The 26,149-nt window shown below is 49.8% G+C and overlaps 1 protein-coding gene across 2 annotated transcripts in view; it reads left to right on the top strand.

The window, feature by feature from the left end:
- Positions 1-26,149, top strand: part of RERE (arginine-glutamic acid dipeptide repeats) — a 106,668-nt gene that overhangs the window by 66,257 nt on the left and 14,262 nt on the right. For both annotated transcript variants that reach the window (XM_059487490.1, XM_059487489.1), the window contains exon 10: positions 3,333-3,413. In XM_059487490.1, the coding sequence (XP_059343473.1) occupies positions 3,333-3,413 (81 nt within the window). The remainder of the gene's footprint in view (positions 1-3,332; positions 3,414-26,149) is intronic.

Here is a 26,149-nt window from a genome sequence, read left to right as displayed (position 1 = left end):
CAAGCAGCAGCAGGCAGACATTAACACGCTTGTTCCTTGTTCTGCCCTGGTTATTTATAGCTCCTGTGACACGCAGGATGCTGCAGCATCTGATGCATTTCATCAAATTATCAAATGGCAGGAGGAGGCCTCGTGCTGGGGCTGGTCAATAGCCATGGAAACCACCCCATAAAACTGAGCTGTGTCTGTCAGCACTGGCTGCCCCACAGGCCCTGGGATTTCCTGAAGCTGCTTCATTACCCACAGCACTTCATTAATTGTGGCACAGTTTGTCTTCAGTGAGCGGCACAAACAATAATGCTGACAGAATCCTGTCATAAGCAATCTTTTAAAGTTAAACAGAAGTGCTGAAATTGAAATGTTTGTCCTAAAAATCCAAATTATGTACTTGTGAAAATGAAACCATTGTGCTTCAGAGCCATTTCCACTTCTTACCCAAACTTATCCATGGGCCTGAGCTCAGCCTGTGTTTGAGGCTATTTTAGCGTGGCAGCTGTCGCTCTCGGATGCCTCCTGTGAGCAGTGCAGCATCTCCTGCAGCACTGGTGCATGTCATCTGTGCAGGGCACAGCAAATTCAGTCAGTGTCAGGCACTCTGCTCTGTGGGAGCAACAGGTCACCTCTGAGCTGGTGTGCAGCTATTTTGTTCTGTTTTGTTTAAAGCCATTTTGAGGTCTGTGTTGGGCTTGACTTGGAGAAAAGTCCTATTCTTGCTGCAGGGAGAATGGGCCATGATGCCTGAATTAATGGAAGTCTAGAATAGGAAGAAAAATCTGAAAATGGTTTTTTAAAAAGTATTTATAAGCTCTAGATTTTCTGAGTTTCTGAAATTATTTTTTGTGTGCTTTGTTGTTATTTGTATATTAAGAAGCGTCTCTCCCTTGCCTTTCCAAGGGGCACAAAGCTCCTTTAGAGCTGGGTATCTCTCAGTGGCCCAGGGATAGTTCTGTACTCAATAAAGGTGATTAACAGCAGAATTGGCCAGAAGGATTGACTCCATTCCTACGTGGAAATTTGGAGCAGCATTCAAGGTCCCTGAATTCTGTTATTCTGATGGGCTCCATGCTAGGCTTGCATTTCCAGCAGGGACTTCTGGCATCCCATGGGGTCAAAGGAAAACAGTTTGTCACAGGTTTTATTAATAGAGCTGAATCACAACACAACCCAAATATGACATGGTTTGGTTAAAAGGAATCTTAAAAAATAACTCAATGGTTGCCTAAGAATTCAAGTGCACCATTAGTAAGTCTCAGGCAAAATAAGGAATAGGAATTGGGTGTTCTCATTGTAAGCAGTGCCTGCCTTTCCATGTTTCCCCATTTAGCTGTTGAATTCCTGCAGACAGGAATTGCACTGCTCCCTGGGATGCTGGGAGTGGTGTTGGGCTGAGGTTGTCACTGCTGCTGCCACCCTCTCTTGCCCAGAGCACCAGCCAGAGGCTTGTGGTGCCAGGGGAGTGACCCAGCCACCCAGCCCAGCATTAATGAGAATTCCTTGGGAAGCTTCACCTGGTAAAAACGGGAGTGTGAGTGCACTGGGGACCAGCTGTGGCACTCGGCATCCTGCTCTGCAGGTACCTGGGCGACTTGTGCCTGTGTCTGGGGGCAGGCAGTAAAACCTCCCGTGTTTGGGAGCTCGGGCACCCCTGAACGCTTCACTGCGGGGTGCGGTGTGGGCTGTCGGGAAGGAGCAGGTGGGGATGAGTAAATCTCACACTGTAATCTCCAAGCCTTTACAAGCGCTGCTTAATTCCCGTCTCCGTGGCCCCGGGCACGTTCCTGGCGAACTCTGCAGTCGTGCTGGTTCTGAGGGTCAGGGTTAGGTGAGGATAGATCCCCGTGCGAGCAAACCTGCAGGATCCTGGAGGCTGCAGAGAGGCTCTTTCCTGGGCTGGGAGCTGAGAGCTCCGTTTGAGCAGAGAATTCACCTTTTTGGGAGTCCTCATGCCTTCATGGAAGCCTCTGATCCCTGCCCACCTCCTTCCAGCAGATGTTTGCAAAAAGATGTGATCCAAAATACATTAACCCAACTTGAGGCATGTTTCTCTCTAGGGGATTTTAAAATCTCCTCTCCCTCCCTTCCCTGGAATAGCAGGGCCCATGTACTCAGCATCCATTATCTTTTTTGCAGACAGAATGTGTTATTTACTTGTTGTTTATAGCCATACACAGTGTTTATAGCAAAGGAAAAGGCCTTTTATTTTTTTGCTAGTTTCTTTTTAGGGAATTATGAATTCGCATTTCCCTCCTTTCCCTGGAATAGTAGGGCCCACATACTCACCATCCCCTGTCGGTTTTGCAGGCAGAAATTTGCTGTTTGCTTGTTGTTTATACCCACGTACGGTGTTGATAGGAAAGGAAAAAGCCTTTTTATTTCGGTGTTTACAGGGGAAGGAAGAAATCCTTCTCTAGAACAGAGAGAGGCACTTTGTCCAGCCTTACATCGCTGCTGGCTCCTGTGGGGATGTGCTGGGGCCGGGAGAGGCCGCGGGCAGGGCTGGAGCCCCCCGGCCGCGGCTGGACCGGGGAAGGGGCCGGGAGAGGACGAGGACGAGCGGGAGGGAGAAGGAAGGAGAGAGGACGAGCAGGAAGGAGAGAGGACGAGAAGGAAGGAGAGAGGACGAGCAGGGAGCGGTGCCGCGGCCGCTCGGCGCTGCAGCTGCCGGGGCCGGGGCCGGGCGGCTGCCGCGGCTGCCGGGGGCGGTGTCGGGGCCGAGCCCGGCGGGCGGAGGAGGCGGCGGCGGTGCCGGGCCCGGGGCTGAGGGGGGCCGGCGATCCAGGCCGCCTTTTGCGGCGCGCCCCGCGGAGCCGCCCGCCCAGCCCCGCCGCCATCACACGCTGGGCGCCGCCGCCTCCGCCCGGCCCTGCGCGGCTGCTCCGGGGCTCGGCTCCGCTCCGCGCCCGGCCCCGCCGCCGGCCCCGGCCCGAGCGAGCCCCGCCGAGGAACGCGGGGGCTGCGAGCCTTTAACCCCTGCGGCACCTGCCCCGAGCCCCGCGCCGCGCTCTGCCCGCGCTGCCCGGCCCCGGCTCCGGCGGAGCTCCGAGCGGCTCCGAGCGGCCCCGGCTCCGGCGGAGCTCCGAGCGGCCCCGGCTCCGGCGGAGCTCCGGGCGCCGAACTTGGCGGCGGAAGGAGGGAATGCGGCTGGGGATTTCGGTGTCTTTCCCGAGCCCTTTCCCCCGTTCGCAGCCCTGTAGGTGCGTTCGCTTCCCCGGGCTCCCGGTGCCGATTCACCGCCGCCGTTTGGGGGATTTTTTTAATATTTTTTTTTAAACATTTTTTTATTTTTGCTGCTGCTGCTGCTAACACGCTGGTTTTGTTATCTTTTATCACAGAAACGGTTTATTAAGGGGTTGAGGCAGTACGGCAAGAACTTCTTCAGAATCCGAAAGGAGTTGCTTCCCAATAAGGAGACCGTAAGTACATTTGGACTTTATGTAATTGGCTTTTTCTCTCGCTGCTTCGCTGTTTGATCTTGCGAAACTCTTTCCTTTTTAGCCCGAATTCTCCTCAGATAAACGGAAGAGAAATCCTCAGCCAGCCAAGGCAGCTGCTGGTTTTTAGTGCAGTTTTTAGGTCTTGGGCTGTGAAAGATGTTACATAAAATAATCGTCATGGCTGGACGGAGCCACTGAGCCTGGCTGAAGTGTATTTATGGAGAGCGAATCTAATTTTAAATTCTGACATTACGACGGGATAATACATTTTGTGTCACCCGGTGGGGCTCGAGTGGCATCGGGTAAATAAAGAAAAGCTAAACCAAAGCAGCCTCTGATGGGATCGGGGTCTGCTGTGACCCGCACCGTGCAGGCTTTGCTTAACCCTTCCCCACCTGGATCCGTGTCCCGGTGTTCTTTGGGGTTGTGTAACCCTGTCCCTGCACCCCAAACCCTGCCCAGGAGATTGGGAGCCTTGGCAAGCCCCGCTCCCTTTGCCATTTGCCCCAAAGAGCCTCGGGCTCTGTCCTGCAGGTGCCCTCCAGCCTTTGGGCAGTGCTTTCGTTTTTGTGCCGGGTTCAGCAGCGAGGCAGCTCCGTGCAAATGGAGCTGGGCTGTTTTCTAGCAGCGTGTCAGGGATTTGGAGCGTCACGGAGCGCTCAGACTTGTGTAGGTGTGCAGGCTGGATGTGCGCTGGGGGAGAGCGTGGCTGTAATGATATTTAAAAAGCTCTCAGTTTCTGTGGGATGGCTCCATTCTCCTCCCCGAGGTTCCTGCGAGACGGTGCTGTGATAACACAAATCTCTGGGTGGTAAATAGTAACACTGTGTGAGTTAAAAAGGAAGGGGAGGATGAGACAATTGCGAGTTCGCTCATCCTGCTGAGAAGGGAAACTCAGATTACTGCTCTGGTCCTGGTGGACTCGAGGATCCTGTTGGATTTTGAGGTGTGGAGGCCTGGAAAGGTGACAGCTGGGAGGGAGTGCTGGGATAGTGTGGATCTTATCAGCATCCTACAAACCTACACATACCATGCCTTTCCTCTTGCCTCCAGAATATCTCCCAGAATGGGTCTAGAACAAATCAGTGTTTGCTTTTAGAAATGAATTCTGCTGATGGTAAAGTTGCTGAGGGGCAAAAGTGCTCTTCTGAGTTTGAATTACAGCAGCTCTGAAGTATATTGTGTCTTTATAAATTGAAATTTATATTTTAAATATGAAATGTGTTTGTTTGGGTTTTTTTGTGATGGAGAAAAACATTTTGTGGGTGTGGGGGGAGGGAAAACAAAAAGCCCTGAAAAATGGAGAGTTTGGGGCAGGTGCCTGCCCCTGTTTGTGCTGCTTAACTTCCTACATTGGAGCTTGGACACCGGCCTTGGGGTTTCTGTAAAAGTTTTGCAAGTGGTGTTAAAGCTCACAGAAGCTCTCGTTTTTCGAGTGTTATATTTTTGTTTCATTAGGTGTAATTTTTTACTACAGAGAAGACTAAATATTAAGTCTGAGCTGTGGGAAGTGTCATGTTGATGGGTTTGGGCTCAGGGGTTTTTTTAGCCCCTGTGGTAACTGATCTACAAATAACCTTTGACCCACCACGGGCTGTTTATAATCTCTGCTTCCTATTTTTGCCCACAGGCCTCACTTCTGCTTTCTTTAATTCCCAATCTTTTCCAGCCCAAATTTACAGCCCTTCTGCTGTAGGAAGAGATTGCAGCATAAAGGCTGCAGTAAATATTTGACTGTACAGTTTTGCTTCTGTTCCTTAAAGTGGAATAATGAGTAATGTAAATGACAAGGCTGTGGGATTAATCTGTCTGCATTTTTTCATCACCAGAATAATTTCAGATACTTTGCCTGCCGTTTTTCTGTTGCAGTGTGAAGTAACCCTGTAGCAATTCCAGAAACACCAGAAAAAGGCTTTATTCTCTGTTCAGCTTCCATATTAACATCAATAAAACTCTAAAAAGTTGTTTAATGGATACTAATGGATAACTAATAAAACTGTAAAAAGTTGTTATATGGATACTAAAGCAACTTCCAGGTGCTTAAAGATGTGTCAGGGACATTCTTGCAGTGACTTGCCCCAATGGCTCTTGGACTTCTGATTTATTCAGAGTTTTCTTTCCTGGTCACTGAAGGTTTGGGGAGGGGACCCAGGGGTTTTGTCTCAGCAATCCCCACTAAAAGTTAAATCTCCTTATTACCATGGTTTCTGTAAATTAGTCCTTTCCTGGACCCTTCACTGGGTTGCAATTCTCCCCAAAGTCACCCTGAACCTGGAAACAGTGGGAGAAAAGGAATGCAACAGAAACAGGGAATTCTTGTAGAGACCAGGCCTGTTTCATGTTATTCCATGTTAAACCAAGCTGAGGCTGCTGTGCAGGAAATGAGGATGTGAAGATGACACTGGATTTCTTGTGGGCTCTGGGAAGGTGTAATGTGGCCCTGGTGAGATGAGAATCAGGCCATGCTGTACTGAGCTCTCACAGTGTGCTGAGGAATGTCCTATTTCAGTTGTGCCTTGGCTTTCCCCCTCCACAATCAGTGTGAAATCCCTTCTGAGAAAACCCTGTGTTTGTCAATGTGTGTTTTAACTAGTTTAACATAGTTTTTCAACAATTTTCAATTATTTCTTGTAAATGATAATCCTCAAGGAAGAAGCTTTATGAAGGAGAATGTTTATTCCGTATCAAAGGCGTGTTTGTTTGGGTCTGCACTCCGCTGGTTTATTTCACATTTCCAGTTTATTTCCATGTTTATGTCCAGGAGGGTTCCCAGTGGACGTGGGGGTGAATAACTGCAATGGATCAAGGGAGGTGCTGCTTTAATGTGGATCAGTGCTAACCTGGAGGAGAAGTGCCTCCGTGTACCTGAGCCAGGGGATTTTTAATGAAACTCCTGGAACTGCTTGGGTTTCCACTGACCTGTCTGAAATGCCCCTTCTCCTCTATTTCCATGCAGCTTTTTTCCTTTTATCTTCCCCTGGGTGGTTTCCCTTGGCTGCAGGGCTGAGCTGCCCTGCTCCCCTTGGGTTCCTGCCTAGCAGCACTTGTGATTGCTCTTCATGGGAACAAGTGAATTTTGGAGGCTTTTCAGTGGCATGAACAGTTTTCAATAATTACTTGCATTTAAATTCCCATGTTGTGAGAATGAAAGGTGCACAGCTGGCAGCAGTTTCCTTAACTGTCTGCTTTGGCTTTAAATGTGGTTTTATTCCCCTCCCATCCACCCATTTTGGGGTAATTTGCTAAAACTTGGTGATAATACAGGATTTTCCGAGTATTTAACATTCTGCTCTGAATTCTTTACATGATTACACTGAGCTACTTGAATTGGAGAGTTTCAGAAGCACCAGCATTGTGATAGGCCTGAGATAAAGGCACTTAAATGCCTCCAAGGTTGGGGATTGCCTTCCTGTGTTCCTGGGAACAGCTTAGCTCTGTGCTGGCTTGGTGCAGGAGGTGAATGCAAACAGGGGATGGAGCAGGAGCAGGAGGTGCCAGGTCCTGGTGTCACCTTGCTGGGACAGGTCCTGGTGTCACCTTGCTGCGACCCAGGGCTGGCTCCTGCGGCTCTCCCTTAGCACAGGCTGTCCCAGCAGGATCAGGATTGTTCTCCTGGGGTTCTGGGCAGGAGAGCTGTCTGAGCAGTGCCCCTGAAGTGGGCTGTGTGTGACTGTCCCTTTCCTAGGTGCAGGAGGGGTGTCCTGTTACCCTGCCACACTGCCATGGCCTTTGCTGCAGCTCCGTTGAGGTTTTGGAGCCACCTTGTCCCTCCTGAGAATGGGCCTGAGCACTCTGGGCTCTCCTGAGGGCTGGGGTGACGGCTCTGGGGACGTTCTGGGGGTCTCCAGAGGCTCCTGTGTCCCCACAAGTGGGCTGTGTGTGACTGTCCCTTTCCTAGGTGCGGCCCTGCCACGCTGCCATGGCCTTTGCTGCAGTTGAACTGAGATTATTCTGGAGCCACCTTGTCTCTCCTGGGGATGGCTCTGAGCACTCTGGGCTCTCCTGAGAGCTGGGTGACAGCTCTGGGACATTCTGGGGCTCTGCAGAGGCTCCTGTGTGCCCAGGGCTGTGGGCAAGGTCCCCGTGCCCCTCTCTGCTCCCCGCTGGCCCTGCAGGGAGCCAGGAGCAGCAGGACAGTGGCTCTTTGTGCAGGCACACAGACTCCAGACTCTAATTTTGGGCTGAATTTCCCTGCTGAGCATGTAGGTATCTGTGGTGTGTGTGATTCTGGGTTTGGCTGCTGAGCAAGGGATGACAGAGTGCAATCCAAAGATCTTGCCTCTGGGTGGATGCTCCTTTATTTAGCTCTGAAGCACAGTGTAAACAGGAGTTATGAATATTGGCTGTTTCCTGACACTGAAATACCTGCAGTGTGCTGTATTTATGCACAGAAGAGCTAAATATGCATCATTTCTTTAGGAAAAATGGTCTCTCTTCTGATGGTAAAATCTTCCTCTTCAAATTAAATGCTGCTGGGACTTACCTCAGAGACTAAATAAGCTCTGCTCTGTTAGTGTTAGGAGGCAGAACGAGTGCAGTGTGAGCTTTCAGCATAAACTTCTGTTTAATTTTAGATTGGGGTTTAGATAAACAATTTTATTCTTGCCTCATTAATGCTTAATCTTGTGTTACATAATACACAATATTGGCTTCCTGAGTAGCACTTAAATATAGTGCAAACGTGGAGCAGCTGAAAGGTCAGTGCAGTTACCATATGTGCAGGCTGGCAAGGTGTCTGTCCCCTCCCCGTGGCACTCCTGATGGCAGCCAGAGCCCCAGGAATATTTGTGCAAGGCTCTCTCGAGCATCTGAGAGGTAGAGCTGCTCCCTCGACACGATTGTTCAAATAGCAGAGTGCCTTTGATCAAAGCAGGGGGATAATTAGATGAATATCTCGTGGTCTGTTGGTATAAAGTGATTACTTAGCCCTACATTGGCTTTTTAATATTTGCATTTAGTGGTGAGCCGTGTTTGTAGCAGGAGTTGTGGCGTGGGCTCTATCCCTGCCCGCTCTCCCCAAGGAAATCTGCTTTATTTGAGGCCATATTCCCCCAATGATGGAATATTAATACACTGCAGTCAAGGCACATTATTTCCTGCTTGTCTTTGCTGTTCAGAGAGGGACAAGCTGTGGAAGCCTTTTCTGTTTGAAAGCTGAACCTTTTTCTTTAATAACTTGTCCTAGCCTGGATGCAGTCAGAGCTGAAATTTTCCATTAGAGTTTGAAGCGAGTGCCAACATAAACAGCCCCTGCTCCTTCTCATTTCATCTGCTCTCTGCTGCTGCTGCCTCCAGAGCTGCAGCACAGGGCTCTGCTCTGTTCACCAGGGGCTCGTGGGCTTCACCTCCCCAGATTATCTCAGATGAGAGCCTGAGACCTCTCTGTGTCGCAGCAAAATCCTCCTGGGCTTCGCTCCAGGTAGCAAAAGGGGCAGAGGCAGCAGCTGCTTTTCCTGTGCAAGTGAAACCACCGAGCCATTTGCATAACAAACTCTTGTGGAGGGAGCCTGCTGCCTTTTTATTTTTTCATTTTCCTGTTTTTGTGAGCAGTCTCAGCTGAGGGAGGAGGAGCTCTGGGTCGGTGTTTGGCTCCAGGTGAGGCAGCTGCAGCCGGGCCCTGGGTGCTGCTCACCGGGAATGCAGTGACGCGCTGGGCTCAGATGGAGATATTCCTGAATTTCAGCGCCTCTGAGCTGGAGGCTGTTTGCAGAGGGGTGTTCAGCGTGTGTGCTCTGGTTTGTTTTCAGAAGTTTAACTGTTAAACCTATTGCAAATGTCATAACTTTATTGGATAATAAACCGGGAGGTTTGGAAAGGCCTTTAAAGAGACGTAAAGTTTAACTCACACACAGCCTGGTGTCTTTGTTCATCTCTGGAGGGATTGCAGGTGTTCAGGTGAGCACAGCCCCTGGCAGGCAGAATTCCCACACACCTGGGTTCCTTTAGTCCAGTTCCCTGAGTGTGTCCTGTGAGTGAATTCCCATCTCCTGGAGGTGCACACACATGTGTATTCCTTTATTTCAGTTCCCTGAGTGAATTCCCATCTCCTGGACCTGCATCTTACCTGACTCTCAGCAGCCCTTTCCCCTGGCCAGTGCCACTGTGTGCTCATTGATTAATGATTGATTAAGGACTGGCTCCAGCTTCCAAAGACCAAAATACCCTTTCCCAAACTCAGTTGCAGCTGAAGCAGACAAAACCAAAGAAAGGAAGTACCTGAAATGTGCTTTGTTTTTATTGTTTTTGTTTTAAATCTCTTAAGCGTTCTCCTAAGACAATAAGAGGATTAATTTTCAATTGTATCATTTTACTTTTGTATGCCAAAGGTAATTTAGAGCGTCATCAGCTCAAAAAATGAGCTGCTTATTTGACTTTGCTCCTAAGAAACCCTCCTAGATGGAGAGCATTAAAGCAGAAGGTGTGTTCAGTGTGCCAGCTGGACTCTAGAATTGACTTTAGCATGGGCAATAAATCAGCTCTGCACTCCAGTGGCTTTTTTTTATTATTTTACATTACAAGATTGGATCTCATTGTTTATTTTTCTCTGAAGGTTTAGAGGTAGGTAGGAGTAAAATATTGTTGCAAGTAAAAGAGGGCCATTAGGCAATTGCATTGAGCTCTGTCAGGGAGCCAGGAAGGACAATTTCTGCTTTGTAGGGAAAAGTCTGTAGTCAGAGATACAAGCCAAGATTATTTGGGTAATTGATCCAATATTGTCTGAGCCTTCCTCAGCAACTGAGAGAACACAATGCTGCTCCTCAGAGTTCTGTTCCACTGCATTTTCCTCACTTTCTGTTTATAATTCACCATCCTAAGGAATTTCAATTTGTTTATTTTCCTATTGTGAATTCTCTGTTGCATCTGTGCTGAAGGGTATGTGTGACTCTGGTTAAAATGCTTTTGTTCATCAACAGCTGTATATTTATTCTGTGTTTTCTTTCCCTGTGAGAAAAACCAGCAGCTTTTTTTCTTCCTGGCAGTTGTCAGATGGTATCAAATACTCAGACATGAACCCCGAGGTCCTGTGAGTTGCAGGTACATAAAATAGGTGGCTGGTAAAGGATTTGTGCAGTTTATTTTCATGGTTGAGTGTCCCAGCCTGGCAAGAGTTCTCCACGGCTGCCATGCATCAAAGCCTTGGTGGTGTTTGCTCCCCATCCAGCCACTGACTGAGGATGAGCTCTATAGCTTGAAAATGGCTTTCAGAAAGGCAGAAATGAGGCAGTGCTGATTGTGGGACATCCTGTGCCAGAGCAGTACTAATGCAGGAAATGCATGTGTGTAATCCTACCTGGGGATGGCTCGGGAGGGGAACACTGCAGGTAATCCTGTGTGTGTGCTGCTCTCTGTGGGTATTTACAGCGTGTGACACAGGTCACAGCTCCAGGAGCTGTGCAGCAGCTCAGCTCGCTTTGAGGTTTGGAGCTCAAGGAGTAAATAAACCCCAGAGCTCAGACTGTGGTGAGCCAGAGCAGGGTTTGGTTCCTCGCACACGCAGGGAGCTGTGCCTGGCCTGTGTGGGGTTCACATCTGGGGCAGAGGATGTGCACAGGAAAACCCTCTGTGGGCAGGGGATAAAGTGTGCTGTGAGTGAGCTCACTGCCACAGAGCACAGAATGAGCTTTGTGCTTCCTCAGCATCACCCCCTGCCCCGATGCCCTGTAAGAACAGCACCCACTGCCTTCCCCTGGCCCCAGAGCAGCCCCAGCACATCCGTCACTCCCAAATACCCTGCAGTGTGCTGCTGGAGCTGGGAGGAAAGACAATAACAACTCCAGGAGACAGATGCACTCGTTTTGTCAGTTTTGTTTCCAGCCAGCTGTAAAAAAGAAGCAGTCCTTGATTACTGGGGTTTTTTTGCTGCTTGTTTTTTTTTTCTTCATGCCAAGAAAGGCTCCAGGAATTACAGAGATGGTGGAATAGAGTGAGAGCGGGGAGCTGCAGTAGAGGCTGTGCCATAGGGGAGGTGAAGCAGTTTGTGGGTAGAACTGGCTCTGTAAGCAGAAGAAACATTTAACATCACACACTGAAATCTGCTGCATTTGCTTTTGCTTTGTTTTTCCTTTCCAGTCTGTATCTGAAGGGAGAACACTGAGGAGTGTGATGGGATTCAGATTGCCAGCACATAAAGATGCTGGTGATCACCTCTAGGTGAGGGTGGTGTCGTTTTGGGTGAACTTCTCCTGTGCTGTTCTGTTGTGCAGGGTGCCAGGAGGGCTGTCAGTGTCAGCCACAGCCCTGCACACCTGCACCAGGGTGGATTTACGGATGCGTGGGATGTGAGGGGCTCCTTTCCCTGCCAGGAGGTACATTAATGTCTCCTGTGTGTGGAAAAGCTGTGAAATGCTCAGGCTTTGGGTTTCCTGCTCCTGCTCATAAGGAATAAGGATCCTACGGGGCTGGGATCCCCCGTTTGTGGTGTTGGTGCCTTTTCCCTGCAGCCAGGAGGGGCTGAATCCTGCAGGACCATTCCAGCCGTCCCTCCCTTCCTGCTTCAGGCTGCCTGGGAGGGTGCAGGTGATGCCTCAGCACCCGAGTGATCAGAGCAGCTTCCACGGAAAACCTCTTGATTCTTTTTTAAATCCCAGAACGGTGACAGGGGTGTTTCCTTCTGATTCAGATCCTCCAAGGTTAAGTTTGTCCATTGCCCTTTGCTTTGCACACTTTGGGAGCAGGGCAGCTGTGAGTGAGGGAGCTGCTCTCAGGGTAATTGCTGTATTTGAGAACTTGGGCCTTTAAAAAACAGACAGAGTGTTACAGGAACGATGACAAAACCCGGGCTGCTGACGTGCTGTGTTGGGAAATCTCCCTGACCCTGGTCACCTGGGATGAGCAGCACTGGCAGGGAGGGTTGTTCGTTTGACACTACCAAACTCCTGTCCAGGAAGGAGAAAGTGTTTGTTTTACCTTACCGAACTCCTGTCCAGCACAGAGAAGGTGCTGGCCCACTGCTTTTATTGCCATGGTGAGGTGGTTTGTCCTTGGCTGGAGGAGCTGGGCTGATCCTCCCCCTCCCCAGACACTTTGTGGGCTCCTTTTCCCCTGCAGTGCCCCTGACACAAGCTGTGATGTTGTGGGATGCCTCCAGAGCCTTCAAAGAGAGGAGAGCACATTCCAGGTTGTAAACCAGCCCTTGCTGCTGCAATCTGAGAGCTCCTCCCTGGTGTTCGACCCAGGGCCTGCTTTGTGCCTCTTGTGTAAAGCACCAGGACATCCCACAGGAACTCTTGATTTATTTTGCTGGCTCTGCCCTTCTCTGTGGTTCACAAACCTCTAATGGGCTGTGAAGCTCCAAGAGTTCTGAGCTGAACAGTAGAAGTTTTAAGAACCTCCTCTACTACATGAAAGACTTAACACTTTCCACATGCTGGGTTTTTGGATCATGAAAAGCTGATCTCCTACAAATAGTTTGTAAAGCTGAGGCATCCTGGGCCAGGGCTGCTTAATGCTGTTGTGAAATTGGGGGGGAAGGAAAAAAATGTAATGAAAACTCTGGGCTTTGGGCCAGCAAGGAAGATCTGATACAGGGAACGTGTTTCTGCTGCCCTTTGTTACTGTTGAGTTTGATTAGCTTTGTTTCTGGTACGTTTAATTACAGTTCTATTTTATTTTTATAGCTAAGGAGGGGATCTTTGCCAAAGCCCAAGCCTTTCATTACCTCAGCTGCAATGAGAGGGAGCTGGAGAAGTAAATCATGCCACCTCCCCAACAAACAAGCCAAAGTAAAACCAAAAGAAACCCCACCAAGCTATAAACCCAGCCCTTTTCCCTCTCCTTGCCCTGTTCCTGCAGTCTGCTGCTCTCCATCTGTTATTTTCCCTTGCTTTTAGGGTTGAGGGTGAGTTTGCTCAGTGCAGTAAGTTGTGTTCAGCCTGGGCAGGGCTGCTCACCTGTGGTGGTTGTGCTTCCCTGGAGCTTGTCTGGCTCCTGTGCAGCAGCTCTTCCTCCAGGGACTGCAGGAATACAGCTGGAAATGGCTCAGGAACTGGGGGAACAACAGACAGAGACAGGAGGGGTTGGTTTGGGCCCTGGTTGTGCCCTGCAGAGCCTTGCCCACCGAGATGTGATGGCAAACATGTGCCATAAACCTTGCACAGCCTGGGCTCTAAAGGGGCAAATGGAAAAGCTCCTTTCCCTGATGCTGCTGGAGGAGCTCCAGGCTGTGCCTGGACCTTCACCTTGCTGTGGAGAAGTGACAGGGACAAAGGCCTTCCTCCCTCCCTCAGTGCTGTGCTGAAGTTGTATTGATTTAACAATCCCACCTCATGTTCTTACTCTGTGCCATTTGATGGGAGAGATTTTTTTTTCCTTCTTGTTACCTGGCTTTAGAAAAACATTGCTTTTAGAGCTTCTGAGAAGAAATTGTCTGCTCACTGTGGGCATAAAACTGCCCTTCCTATCTGCCACCTATTTATTCTGTATTGAGGTTCATGGCTGGTTTTGCATGGAGCACATGAACGGAGCTGCTCAGAGGGATCCAGGGGCTGCTCCTGTGTCAGAGCCATCCCTGTGACTCCTGCATAGCCCTCCTCCCCTGTTTACAGCCCTGAGTCACAGCTCTGCCCTGCTGGCACCCGCAGATTGCAACTGCACGAGTTTTCGTGGCTGCAGCAATTGAGGAGCACCGACAGATGCTGTGAATCACCTCGGAATTGCTGCCTTAGCTCTTTGTGCCAGCACTGAGGTCTCACGTTTCTTGGAGCTGCTGAAGTTCTGCTCTGACCTTTTCAAGGGAACTTGCATAGCAGAGGTATGGGAAATGTTTAAAAGTGAGTCTGGCATTATGTTTGGCTGCTGTAGCTGTCATCTGTCATCCCTGAGCTGAAATTGGGTGGAATCCTGCAGGCTGTGGATAAACAGCATTTCTGGGGCACTGCTCCGTCTGGGTTTGCCATTCCATGAAGGTCACGTCAAAATGAGGGGAAAACCCCAAAACAAATCAGCAACAACAGCACAAAACCCCAGCCCAAACTCAGACTAGCAGGGACTTCATATTTTAGGAATTAGAAGTTCTGATTTTTGAGATATTTCTGCTTCAGTCTCTCCCCAGCCACTGCAAGAGCTTAGCTGTTCTAATTCAGTTACGTGTGATACTCACAGACCTTTGTACACTTTTAATGTGGTTTAGAAAACTCGAATTTTTGTGGGTGCTGTGGGAGCTTCTGCCTGTTTGAGCTCTGGTTCTTGGGTGTTTGCCTGCTCAAGGGAACTGCCGTGAGTGACTGTGAGGAAGTCATTTATATTAGTTGCAGGTTTGTTGGGGGTTTTGTTTGATTTTTATTTGTGTTTGCAAAACACCCCCTACTCTTTTTTTTAATGTTACAGTAATTGTCTAGCTTCAAGATACCCATTTCTCTGCACTGTGAGGGTTTGCAGTGCTGCCCTCCTCAGCTCCATCAGGATTTACACAGGATTTAAACCTCCCAGGAGCTGCTCCCTGCTTTTCCCTCCAGTGCTGTACACGGATGGGTTCAGGCTCCTGGGTTATTCTGCTCCCCCAAACTCCTCTTTGCTCCCTGGGTGCTGCCCAGCTCTGCCGTCACTGATGCTCCAGGGCTGGAGGTGCAGAATTCCTCCTGCCTGCAAAGTCTGGAATTGCTGCAAAATAAACACTCCAGGAGCCCTCACACGCCTGTGCTGCCTGCCAGGTGTTTGTGGAGCCTCTTGAGTGTTTGTGTGTGAAAGATCCATGGGGCATTTTAAAGAGGTGCCAGTGCTGCTGTGAGAAATAACACGGGAAAAATTCCACTCAGATTCCAGAGGTTCAGGGCATCTTCAGTGTTTTCCTTTTTAGTTTTATCATAGGCATGAAAACATGGGGCTTAGTTTGCAGCTTTTGTTTCATTCCCACCCAGAAATGCCACTTTTTGCCCTGTTTGCTGGGCAGCAGTTGCTGACAGCAGTGTCAGCACAGGGAATCCTGGTTGCCCTCACATCCTGTGGGAATGGGCTGAATTCCAGGCTGATTCCACATGTCAGGCCTGAGCAATAGAAATACTTAGAGAAATTGCCTGTTTACCTTCCAAAGAACACCTGCAAGGATGCACCAGAACCAGATTGTGTGTCTTAGCAGTGTTGCTGTGCTGAGTTTAATGAGGGGGAAAGCAGGAGAGGTGGAATTGCTTGTGGGATGATACATGAGACATTCACAACTTCCCCTGTGCTTACGTGTGGGCAGATCAAGCACAGCAAAGTGGGTTTTTTAAGGAGAAAATAGCTCTTGTGGTGTGTCTTTCACATGGCACAGGATTTCCTTCCTTCCCAGAGCTGTGTCATGTCTCCCATCCCTGTGCCTGCAGATCTGTGCCTTGCTCGTGGCAGCTGCTGGTGCTTGGATGTGTTTGTAATTAACAGGAGCTGGCATCTTGGGGATGGGTTTTTTAGCACTCATTTTCCATGCAGACACATCAGCACCCTGAGCTTCCATGTCAGGCTTTTTTCCAGCACTCAGCTGTGCCTCTGGGTCACTGCATCTTTCTGAGGAATTTATTTAGGGTGTGACATTCTGCTGCAGTCAGTGAAATCCAGAATGAAATGAGACTTTCTAACAGATGAAAGCCGCTGTGCTCTGTCTGGAACCACAGGATGGTTGGTTGGTTTGCAGGGGAAGCAAACCTGGTCCAGAAAAACAGTGTTTAAAGAGAAGAATGCAGTGGGGAATTGTGGCTGTCAGGGATGTTTCTGTGTGCAGTTTTGCTTGCAGACAGTGCAGGGGTTGGAGATTAGGATTCCAGCACTTTGGGCAGCTCTGGGGCTGCAGCTTATCAGCTAATAGCAGTTTGTCCTTCCAAGAGCCACACAAGTGGAACATCAGCAGGCTGCAGAGGAGGAGGAGGCCAGCAGGTGTTGGTGTCACATGCTGGGGTGAAGTTCCCCCTTCTGGGGGCTTCTCTGCTGGTTTGTGACCCCTCAGTGCTGCATCCGAGCTCTGATTGCGCTGGTCCCTCCTGCCAGGCTGGGCAGGGGTGTCACCTGTCCTGGCACAGGGAGGATGCCTGGGTTCCTGCACAAGCACAGCTGCAGTGTTGGGTGGGGAATGGGCTGCAGACGAGGGCCCCTGCCCTGGGCTGAGCTGCAGCTCTTGCAGAACCTGCATGGCCCCAAACCATGCCCCGCACTCCTGCTGCCCTTTTCCTTTTCCCTGGTTGTGGGGATCAAATTCACCTTCTCAGGGGTTCTGATCTCGGATTAATGTTTGCTGGAGACACCAGGGTGGAGCAGGGCTGGAAAGAATTGGTAATTCTTTCACTCGTGAGCTCACTGTACAGGTATTATAGTGAGCTACAATGAATTGCTCTTCCTAACGCTGCTTTACAACTCTTAGCTTTGTCTTCTGGTTACATTTTGCTTGCTAAGGATTTTTCCTGACAGAAGGAATTTGAGACTGGAGGGAAGCAACAATCAGTGAGGGATAAGCAGCTTACGTGGCAGTTCTTTGTGGTTTGGGGGTGGGGGGTTGCTTCATGTCCTGCTTCAATATTCCTCTTTTCTTACTGGCTCTGATCAACAGGAAAACACTGAAATACTCCTCAACCTTCCACACTTAATCTAGAAAATCTACTGCTTTAGGGAGCTGTTCTTGGAGAGCAGTAAAAGGAAAACAGCTGTTCAGGGAGCAGATCTGAGAGAGCAGTCTGTTTAAAATCAGGGTTTAATGACAGGGACTGTGCTGAGAGCTGTGTTTGCTGTGTCCATAACTCAGGGCAGGAGCCATCCTCCCTCTCCCCCTGTGCCACGGTGCCTTTGCACTGATAAGCTGCTGCTTTCTCTGAGCTCACTTGATGCTTTCCAGGTGTCAGTGGACAGGATTCTTCCTCCATCTGGCCTGCTCAGATGTTGGACATCCTGTGCTTGTGATTTTTATTAAGAGGTCACACTGTGTCTGTCTTCAGCATGGAATCAGAGGGGCTGATAGTTTACATGGTGAAATAACCAGGTGTGAGGACTTTTAAAACTGTTATTTCCAGGAGATTAACTCTTGCCATTCCTCATTAGCAGTGGGGATAATTTCACGGCTTGTCTCCTGTATGTAGTGATGAGTATTTTCTGATTTGTGTTTGTAATAAACCCTCAAAGCCCAGCAGCTCCCCGGCTCAGGAGCTGGGACAGGAGGGGAGTGTGCACGTTTGACAGGCCAGGCTTTGTGTGATCCAGCACAGATGTGCTTGGAAAACCCGAAACATCTGCTGTGGGAGGTGTGGAATGCAGGTCAGTGCTCAGCACATCGGGGTTCAGGCAGTGCTGCTGCTGCTGCTGGGGCACCTTCAGTTCTGAGTTCTGTGTTTAAATGAAAGCTCTTACAGAATGGGACATTGTGAAACAAGTGGCTGGTTCTGCCTCACCTCTCAGCTCTCCTTGCCCTGTTGAAAATGGAAAATTTCAGATTCTGTATTTTTTTGTTTATTCAGTGGGTTTGTTTCCTTGGTTTTGTGGGGTGTTATCTTCTCAGTGTGCAGCATCTGGTAACACAAACCTGCCAATATACTGAGTTCTGATTTCACTGGGGAGCCCAGGAGCTTCCTGCAGGGCAGCAAAGGGCAGCAGCAGCTCCAGTGAACAGGCAGGCAGCCCTTGGTGGCCCAGAAATGCTGCAGGATTTCATGTGGCTGTTGAGAGAGGCTGCAGCAGCCTGGGGACTGGAGCATTGCCCACACAGGGACCAGCGGGTGACTTAAACTGGGCTTGGCAGGTAACTGGGAGCTGCTCAGGTGAGCAGGGCCAGGAGTGAGCTCTGCCAGGGGAAATCAGCCCTGGAAATCCTCTCCTCCCATCAGCAGGATGTCATCCATCCCACCTGGGGCATTTCCAGCTGGAGGGGGGCTCCCTGAGCTGGGGATGCTGCTGTGGGGTGGGGATGTGGGGTTATTTCATTGTCCCTGCCAGGGTGACTGAGCTGCACTCAGTGTTTGCCCTCAGCCCTGCAGGGCTGCTCTGGTGACAGAATTGATCCCAGGTGACACTTCTGGCAATGGGGTGGTTCAAATACCAACTGGAATTACTGCTGTGAAGTACTCACCTAGCAGCAAAAACAGCTCCCAGTTACAACTCAGAGAAAGTTTTGGTGATTATAGTGTGATTCTATTTGTAAAACTGGCATGAGGAAATAATGAAAATATTTTTGAAGTAGTAAAACTTTCTTAATCATTGCAAGCCCAATTTCAGGTGTTGGGAAACAAATAAGCATCTGTACACCTTCCTGAGGTGCAGGGGATTAAGTTCCCTGCTGAATAGCAGAATTAAAATTTTAATACTTTGTTTGAACAGGAATTATGAGAGTAGACAATGCTCTGTCCTTGTGTTGTGTCCCTTTCTCATGCACATGCACAAATAGGCCTTTCACTTCAATTAATTAAAGCTGACATGCAAACCACAACAACAGGCAGCCTGGGTGCAGCTGAAATGCCCAAAATCTGTCTATTTGTGTATTGGCGTGAGTAGCGGTGGTGCTGGATGTGGTTCTGTGAAACCCAGGGAGCAGAGGAGCTGTTCCCATTTCCTGGCAGCCATTCCACGCTGCCACACAAAACCAGGCCTTTCTGAGGCTCAGAAATGGATTTTCCTCGCAGCCACTGTCATTCAATTATCACCTCAGGAAATGCACAGATGTAACTGATGATCCCTTCCAAGCATCCTGCGGTTCCCACTCCTCCCATCCTTCATTTCCCTGCCTGCTCCAGTCATTAGCTGCAGCATTCCCATGTATATTTGATGGGTGACCCTGGCGGCCGGCGCTTTGAGGATGTGCAGGGATGATAAGATTGTGCATGTAATGAAGGGCAGATAAATAGAGAAATGTTTGCAGGATGGAGTGAGGCGGTTGGAGGTGCTTTATGGCTCCGTGGCACTGTCACAGCCCCAGGAACCCAGGCTGCCTTGGCTGTGGGGTGGAAATGGGATCAGCCCTGGGCTCTGGAAGTGGGGTTTGTTCCTCAGCCTGAACTCCAGCTATGCCCCATCAAGAGCCTTAATTATGGAGCAAGGAGAGAGTGCAGTACAAGGGATAATTGGCACCTCCGTTGAGCAGGTCCTGTTCTGGGCATTGTGCTGCTAAATTCTCATTGTCGTTCTCAGTGTTGATGGGGTGGTGGAAGTGCAGTGGGAGAGAGGCAGCCCAGTGCAGACAATGCCCTGAGAGCTCTCCTCAGTAACTGGCATCAATTGATCTGGGTATTTATCCCACTCGCTTTAGTCGAGTGTGAGTTCACATCTGGAGAGCTTGCCCCAACAGGAGCTGCTGGATGTGGGCTGGGGAGTGCAACAGCAGCACTGCTGGCCCAGGAAAAGCACCTTGTGCCACCTTTCAGAGGCATTTCAGCTCTGCTCCTCATTCCCTGGCCCTGTGTGAGTGCCCAGGGCTGAGAGCATCCCAGCAGGGCTGCAGGATTGGGCACGGGTTGAATTATTGCAGATAAAAGTGGTGGAGAAAATCAGGATTTATAACCCCAGGAACGTTGATAATGCAAGTTGCAAAGGGAAAGCTGAGTAGAAAATTAATACAAAAATAATATATAAATATATATAATTTATATACAAAATTTGTATACATATATACAAAATTTTAAATAAATATAAATAAAATAATAATTATACAAAATATATAAATATATTGTGATATATTTATATATAAATATATAATTATATGTAATATTCTATATATTCTATTATTTTATATATAAATATAAACAAATATATAACTATATAAATATATATTTATAATAAACAATAAATACAGTAGAAAACCAATAGATGTGTATGAGGCTGAGGCCCTGAGCTGTCCCTGTTTTGATAACCCCGTGGTGGCTCCAGCCCCTGGGATGCCCCTGGGACGTTCCTGGTGACCCTGGCAGGGCTGCACAGGCCTGGAGCCACCACTGCTAAGGACAGGCTCTGATAATTAATAATGGATGCAGCCAACAGTGTGAGAGTTCCTGTGGGGATTGGGAACTCTGTTGATTAACAAAGAGGAGTCTCTGGAGGAAGAAGCCTTAATTACAAAAGCTTTCTTCCCATTCTGGCCTGATGCAGAGAGGGGTGGCAGCTTTTAACTGGGGCTCAGCCTTAAAACAATGCCCCAGTGTGCTCTGCACTTGTTTGGCACAACTGCTGAAGCTGGTGCTTAAATCCCTAAAAATGGAGGGGAAAAAGAGTTGTTTGCATAGCCAGGGTAAGTTCCATAAAATGGTAATTATCTTATTTGCTGCCAGTTTGTGCAACCTTAATTACAAACACTGGAAGAGATGAACAAATGAGCTGCATGGAAATGGCCAGTTGGATGTGGCACACAGAGGAGTTACTGGTGTTTTTGTGGATAATTCCAATTTCTCTGTGGTTTGCTGAAGCCATGCAGGCAGGAGTGAAGCAGGGATTCATGCTATCAAAAGAGCAGCTCGTGTAGGGCACGAGGAAAGTGAATGTTGAGCACTGGGTCAGACCTTTCCAAGGGGGTGACCCTGTCCTGCAGGCCTGGGCTGGGGTTCTGAGGGAGTTTCAGGGGCTGCTCACAGAGCTGGAGTTAATCAGCACAATTGTCCTTCCCACTCAGCATTGATCCCAGCCCATTTATAAATCTTCTGTCTCTTTGTTTCCCCACGCCATAAAACTTCAAAAGGACGTGCTGGGACTTCATTTGTGAAACTTCATTGACTTTGTCATCAGGAGAAGATGCTGTACAGTGCTGGGGTGTTGCTGTGCTGCTGCAGATAATGTTTGTTTTGGAGGAGAGATCACTTACATCCAGCTCATGTTCTCCTTTCCTTTTTCCCCTGACTCTGCAGCCCCTGCACTGACTCCTCTGACAGTGTAACAGTGATTTCACTCCTCTGGCAGTGATTTCACTCCTCTGACAGTGATTTCACTCCTCTGACAGTGATTTCATTCCTCTGGCAGTGATTTCACTCCTCTGACAGTGATTTCATTCCTCTGACAGTGATTTCATTCCTCCAGCAGTGACTTCACTCCTCTGGCAGTGATTCCATCCCTCACCCCTTTTGTGGGACAGTTGGTAGGAGCTCAGAAGGGCAGACACATTCTCCTGGGGCAGTTACAGAAGTGTCCCCTGTGTGTTTAGGTGCACAGTGACATTATTCTGGTCCCTTCGCTGCTCGAGGAACTTGGGAGTGAAATCTTCAGGTCCCAGGCTTATTTTGGCCCTCCCAGGCGTGCCCCAGTTCTCTGCGGACCCGTGGCAGCCCTTCAGACAGAACAGAGCCCTCATTTGTGGGAGAGAGGAGCTTCCCGTTCCCCTGGTGAGTGAGGGCTGAGCAGGGTACCGCGCTCATTTAGCAGAAACAATTAGAAAGCATAAAGCTCTGTCTGACTGCAGGATTTTTCCACAACAAAATGAAATCCAGAAGATGCAGATGGAGCCTCGGCTGGGTTCCCAGGAAATTCTGTGGCTGTTCCTGTGCTGGGAGCAAATTGAGAGCATAAAGCCCAAGGAGTCAGCCCGGGTTTGTCACACACCTGTCTCCTCTCTGGATTGCCACTTGCTCAGCCTGTTTGCCAGGAGTTTCACACAAATAATGAACCGGGGAGTTTAGGCTGGCTGTGTGCGGGGCAGGGAGGCAGTGGGGACAGCCACTCTCCCAAACTGGAGTGCAGTTCCCAGCAGGGGCCACGGAGCCAGGGCTGTGCTGCCATCCAGGAGGTGACAAATGGCCTGCAAAGAGGGGCTGCAGGGTGAAATGGCTGTACTTGTGCTTCTGAGATCTGCCAGGGAGCCCAGACCTGCAGGGCATTCCTCAGAGAGCATCGCACCATTTTTAATGGGGCTTTTTGTAGTGTTAAGTGAAATATTGCTTGGTTTTTAAAAGCCTCTCTTAAAACCTCAGTGATGTGTTGGAATATGCAGGATTCCTGTGCAGCCAAGGTGGACATTAATCAGTGCTACTGAACAAGCTGCTGAGACTTGCTGCTTAATTAGAGCATGTGCAGGGCTGTTTGTCATGGCTGGCAGAGGATGGAGCTGAGCCTGTCACTGCAGGAAGGGCCAAGTGCAGCTCCTGGGCTCTCACAGCTGCTCCTCTCACCCTCCAGCTTGTGCAGGGGTTCCCCTTTCCTCTCTCTGGGTGTGGATCATGAGAAGAACCAGGCACAGAGTCACTGAGGCTGGAGAAGCCCTCCAGGATCATGGAGTCCAGGTTTAACCCAGCCCTGCCATGGTCACCACTGCCCTGTGCCAGGTGTCACCTACACCTGCAGGGGTGCTGGCTCCCCCCTGCCCTGGCTGTGAGATGGAAGGGATGGATGTTCTCAGTTCTGTCTCCTGATGTGCAGGGCAGTGTCCTGGGTTATTTGTGACCTGCCCAGGCTCAGTGTGTTCCACTCTGCCTTGATACAAACCCGTGTTCTGCTCCTGCCCTGGGCAGATGCTGGGAACAGCCTGTGCCAGGGCATCAGGGGAAGCGCTGGAGACTGTTCTTACTGCAGGACTTTATAAGTATTAGCTAAATTGAGTTGACTTAATAAAATCTTGAGGCATTCCAGAAAGATTGTGAATTCATTAAGGCCACAGCTGGACAGTGTGTTCCCCCTGCTCTGCCATGGCTGTTGCAGCCAGTGAGGAGTGCTGTCATTTACCTTTTCTCTTTCATTACTGCAAAGCTATTCCCCTCCTCCATGATTTTTTTTTTTTTTTCCCCTGTCAGAGCTCGGCTCTGGGGAAATTAAACAGCAATTATGGTGTTTGCTCACTGTGTTATACCTTAACAGATAGTTGCAGGGAGGTCGGTGTGCGTGGGATTGGCTTGTGCAGGTGCTGTCAGAGCCCTCCTGTCCAGGGATGCCCAGCCAGCCCTGACCCTGTGTGTGCCAGGCAGGACTGAACACAGACAGCTCGGGCTGTGGGTTTTACATTGGACAATTGCTGATCAGAAATAGAAAAGCGGGGTCTGCAGGCAGAGGGGCTGCTCTGGTGGGGGTGATGTGCTGGGGGAAGGAGGGAGCTGGCAGAACAGCCAGGTGGGAGTGACAGGATGGGACAGGCAGGGCAGAGGTGGCCCCTGGCCAGGACAGTCCCTGCTGGGGCAGGTGAGGGCTGAGAGCACTTCAGAACTGCAGAGAAACCTCCCTGCTGTGAGTCCTGCAGGAGGGGTCTGAGCCTCACTCCCTGTGCAGAAATAACCTGCAGAATCATCTCCCTGCGCAGAAATAACCTGCAGAACACAGCCGAAGGGAGATGAAGTGTGACTTTTGTATATGCACCTACCAGGAGGGGTGAGATGGCCTTGGCAGGAGCAGGCAGGAGACTGGAGTGGTGAGCTCTGCGTGCATCTCAGAGCTGCTGAAAGCTGAACTGGTGTTTCTAGTGAGGAACATAATCCCCTCTGCCTTGTGAAACTTGGGAATGTCGGTGTTGTCAGGGAAATGTGCCGTTAAAAGCCTGAATAATGCTTCTCATTTTGCTTTCTGTGTGTTGGGGACAGTTAATCAGATGTTAACATGGAGACACGGAGCTGTGTGTGCAGGAAAGGAGAGGTGCCGGTGTGTGGAGGGAAGGTGAGGCTGCAGTGACCAGGAGGGGAAAGGAATCTGCTCCCACAGTGCTGGACAAGAGAAAGCTGGGCCTGGAGATGGTTTGGGAGGGCATTGGCAGCATCTTCAGGGATGGGATAGCCAGGCTATTGCTGTGCCTTGGCCAGCCTGCCCAGAGCAGCCGCAGGACAAGGACACTGTGTTTGCAGGCTGGCACGGCAGGCTGGCCCTGCTGATGGCCTGGGAGCCACAAAAAGAGCTCTGGAGCAGCTGCCCAGCCCTGCCAGGCTGGCACGGCTCAGGGGTGTGGGATGTGCTGACTGCGAGACCTTGTGGTGAGCCGAGGTGAGATCACCCGAACAAAACCATCATTACAGGCCATTCATGGCACGGCGTTCGTGCCTCTGTGTTTGCTTGCAAGCAAAGGCAGCAGCTAATTTGCAAGGCAGCCTTTTGTCCCAGGGCCTTTGATCAATGCTGGCCTGTGTTAATGTTTCAGGAGGCTATTGATTTCTGCAGCAGCTTTTGTTCCTGAATTTATGTGCCCTGGCTTTCAGCAGCACGCACTGTGCATGTTTGATTAAAGCTCATTTGACTTCTTGCAGTGAGGCTGGGAGCTGCTTTTGCTCCTTGTTTGGGGAGCCAGAGCTTGCCTGACTCAGCCCTTTGTGCTCCAGCCTGTGCCACCCATGCAGGCAGCAGGAGAAGGGTGATGCTGCCAGGCTGAACCCACACGGTGGCATCAGGATGGGCACCAGGATGGGGTGATGCTGCCAGGCTGAACCCACACGGTGGCATCAGGATGGGCATCAGGATGGGGTGATGCTGCCAGGCTGAGCCCCAGCAGTTATCCCTGGGCACACAGTGCCATCCTGGGTAGCCCAGGGGATCCTGCAGGGAATCCCTTCAGTGGGTACCTGTGTTACCTGGCATTCTGTGTGTGCTGCCCCTCTGAGTGCTCTCTTGCTCCCTGAGCCCTTTCCTGGGTGCTGCACTGTGCACTCTGACCATGAACTGCAGGTACAGAGCGTTCTTTGGTCCTTTCATTCTTTGGTCCTTTTACCTGGGGTAAGACTGGTTGTTGGATAAATAGACTTTGACTTCATCTTTATCCCTGTGCAGTTGTGACTGTACTTCTGAGCCAGTCTCGGGGGGAAAAAAGCATTATGGTCATGAGGCTGGCATTTCTATAAATATCCACAGTTTCTTTTTTAAACTTTGCTTTATGATCTGCATGTATAAATTGTTAAACTTCCCTCGGGACCTGATGGCTTTGCAATGTGTAAATGGAGCTCTAATAGGTTCCCATTCCCTATTTTATGATGGGAGGAGAACAGATTGGCTCCCACTCTGCTGTTGCCATGTGTCAGAGGACGCATTCATTCACTGACATAAAGACGTGGGATTTACTGACTTGCTCCTTGGTGCTGACACCTCAGATTTGGTACAAATGAATTTATAGGTAAAAAAACGTCTGGTTTCATTTGCAGGAGGCTTTGAGCCTGTGCAGAGCATTGCCAAAGCCTCCCTGCAGAGCCCAGGCTGGCCCTGGCACAGGCACAGCCCCAAGTGGACAAACAGCTGGCCTGGGTGGACTTTGAGCCCGCTGGATGGGCTCAGGGAAATGGCATTTCTAAAGCAAACAGGCAGGGCAGAGCAGGGTGCTGGGCTCAGAGCTGCCCTTCTGCCCAGTTTGCCATGAGCATTGTGTGCTCATCACCAGGCAGCTTCAGATCCTCTGCAGGAAACACATTTTTAATATTCTTAGTAGGGTTTAGTCCTTCAGAATCAAGAATTGTAGGTAACATTTTTCCCCCTTGCTCCTCCTCCCCAGCCATCACTGCGAATATTTGTTATTTTAGTACATGAAACACGAACACAGTTCCATGGTGGGGATCAGCAGCATCATCCCGGTCTGTGGCAGCGCAGATTAAAAATGATCTGTTCTGCCCGTTGCCAGAATGTGCTTGTGTTCTTTCTTCTGGGGTTTCTATTTTTAAATTAGGCACTGGTAAAATTCTTAAGTGTCTTAAATGTCAGCAGTTAATGTCTAGAACAACATCCTCCCTTTGTCTTTGCAGTGTCTCAGTGGTGCAGGTATTGGCTGTGGCTGTAATTGCCTGTTTGGGGCCCTGGGGAGGGTTTGGATTCAGGCAGGGTCGTTATTGGAGTTAACTCCTGCTCTGCCCGGAGCAGGGGCTGCAGCATTTCCCCACGGAGGCAGCAGGCTGAGCTTATTTGAT

The sequence above is a fragment of the Ammospiza nelsoni genome, chromosome 22, assembly GCF_027579445.1.
Source record: "Ammospiza nelsoni isolate bAmmNel1 chromosome 22, bAmmNel1.pri, whole genome shotgun sequence".
In the NCBI taxonomy this organism is placed as follows: Eukaryota; Metazoa; Chordata; class Aves; order Passeriformes; family Passerellidae; genus Ammospiza; species Ammospiza nelsoni.
Note: the sequence above shows the minus strand (reverse complement) of the source record. Positions and strands in the feature narration are given on the sequence as shown.